The sequence below is a fragment of the Zeus faber genome, assembly GCF_960531495.2.
Source record: "Zeus faber genome assembly, chromosome: 18".
Lineage (NCBI taxonomy): Eukaryota > Metazoa > Chordata > Actinopteri > Zeiformes > Zeidae > Zeus > Zeus faber.
In genome coordinates this window covers 29444294-29446793 of record NC_137210.1, presented here as the reverse complement: position 1 = coordinate 29446793, position 2500 = coordinate 29444294, and the positions used below count along the sequence as shown (strand labels likewise).

General features: G+C 40.5%; 1 protein-coding gene across 1 annotated transcript in view; it reads left to right on the top strand.

Moving 5' to 3' along the window:
• LOC307244000 (serine/threonine-protein kinase Nek5) overlaps positions 1-2500 on the top strand; it is a gene marked incomplete at both ends in the record, with an annotated part of 17482 nt that overhangs the window by 2626 nt on the left and 12356 nt on the right. The window contains 2 exons of the mRNA XM_080018972.1: positions 259-345; positions 1378-1432. Of these exons, the coding sequence (XP_079875098.1) occupies positions 259-345; positions 1378-1432 (142 nt within the window). The remainder of the gene's footprint in view (positions 1-258; positions 346-1377; positions 1433-2500) is intronic.

Sequence of the window (2500 nt, the reverse complement as noted above, 5' to 3'; positions counted from 1 at the left end):
ATACAAACATATATATACTGTATATATATATTTATACAGTATATATATATACAAACATATATACAGTATATATATATATATATTTTATACAGTATATATACATATATATTGATATGGTTGTGGATATGGATATAGATATGCATATGGATAGACAGATAGACAGATAGACAGATGGACAGATGGACAGATAGACAGATAGACAGATAGACAGATAGACTGATGGACAGATGGACAGACCTCTCAGTGTTCTTCCTGCAGCACCATGGATCTGGCCTGGACTCGGGTGGGGACTCCGTTCTATCTTTCCCCCGAGATGTGTGAGAGCGGAGCGTACAACAGCAAGACGTAGGCAGCACCTTCGCTCCATCACCACATGTTCTACACATCCACACACCCACACCAGCACCACCTTTTTCTGTCACAAAGTAAGAACATTCTACGCAACTGTTGGTGGATGAGGACCTGGGGTTCGTGTGGGAGTAGGAGTGATGGGGTGAGGGGGTGATGGGGTGTTGGGGTGTGGTGTTGGGGTGATGGGGTTATGTAGTGATGGGGTGATGGGGTGTTGGGGTGATGGGGTGTTGGGGTGATGGGGCAATGGGGTGTTGGGGTGATGGGGCGATGGGGTGATGGGGTGTTTGGGTGTTGGGGTAATGGGGTGTTGGGGTAATGGGGTGTTTGGGTGTTGGGGTGATGGGGTGTTGGGGTGTTGGGGTGTTGCGGCGATGGGGCGATGGGGTGTTGGGGTGATGGGGCGATGGGGTGTTGGGGTGATGGGGTGTTGGGGTGATGGGGTGATGGGGTGTTGGGGTGTTGGGGTGATGGGGTGATGGGGTGTTGGGTGATGGGGCGATGGGGTGTTGGGGTGATGGGGTGATGGGGTATTGGGTGATGGGGCGATGGGGTGTTGCGGCGATGGGGCGATGGGGTGTTGGGGTGATGGGGTGTTGGGGTGATGGGGCGATGGGGTGTGGTGTTAGGGTGATGGGGTGTTGGGGTGTTGGGGTGTTGGGGTATGGGGTGTTAGGGTGATGGGGTGTTGGGGTGTTGAGGTGGGGCAGTGAACAGACACACAGTGCTCCCTGCCTGACGGTGTTGATGCCTGGATGTGGGTGCGTCACAGGTGGAGTCATTGATATTTTGTTGATGATTCCACTGAGTTTTTCTCCGTCATAGTTTCAGCCTCATTTTTCTGTTGACGAAGCTCCGTCTCTCTGACACCACCACTGGGCTGACTTCCTGTGGGCGGGTGGAGGATGAGGACTGAGGAGAGGAGGCCGAGCAGAGCCAACGTGAAGCAGCTTCTCCACCCTGAGCGTCTGGGTGTGTTGTGCTCAGCTCGGGATGGAAGCTCACGTCTGCTCCTCTGTGCCGCAGGGACGTCTGGTCCCTGGGTTGTGTCCTCTACCAGCTCTGCACCTTGAGGCCCCCGGTGAGTCCCAGACATCCCATAATGCACCCGGAGGCGGTGCGGTGCGTATGGCTACGTCAGGTGTCAGAGCAGCTCACACGACATGAGGGAATATTAATAAAGAATCACACTGACGTGCAATAAACTTCACAAATAAGAAGGAGATAGAAAAACATAGAACACATAAAATATATTATAACACAAGAAACACATAAAATATACTATAACACAAGAAACACATAAAATATACTATAACACAAGAAACACATAAAATATACTATAATACAAGAAACACATAAAATATATTATAACACAAGAAACACATAAAATATACTATAATACAAGAAACACATAAAATATACTATAATACAAGAAACACATAAAATATACTATAATACAAGAAACACATAAAATATACTATAATACAAGAACGACATAAAATATATTATAACACAAGAAACACATAAAATATACTATAACACAAGAAACACATAAAATATACTATAATACAAGAAACACATAAAATATACTATAATACAAGAAACACATAAAATATATTATAACACAAGAAACACATAAAATATACTATAACACAAGAAACACATAAAATATACTATAATACAAGAAACACATAAAATATACTATAATACAAGAAACATAAAATATACTATAATACAAGAAACACATAAAATATATTATAACACAAGAAACACATAAAATATACTATAATACAAGAAACACATAAAATATATTATAACACAAGAAACACATAAAATATACTATAACACAAGAAACACATAAAATATACTATAATACAAGAAACACATAAAATATACTATAATACAAGAAACACATAAAATATACTATAACACAAGAAACACATAAAATATACTATAATACAAGAAACACATAAAATATACTATAATACAAGAAACACATAAAATATATTATAACACAAGAAACACATAAAATATACTATAACACAAGAAACACATAAAATATACTATAATACAAGAAACACATAAAATATACGATAATACAAGAAACACATAAAATATACTATAACACAAGAAACACATAAAATATACT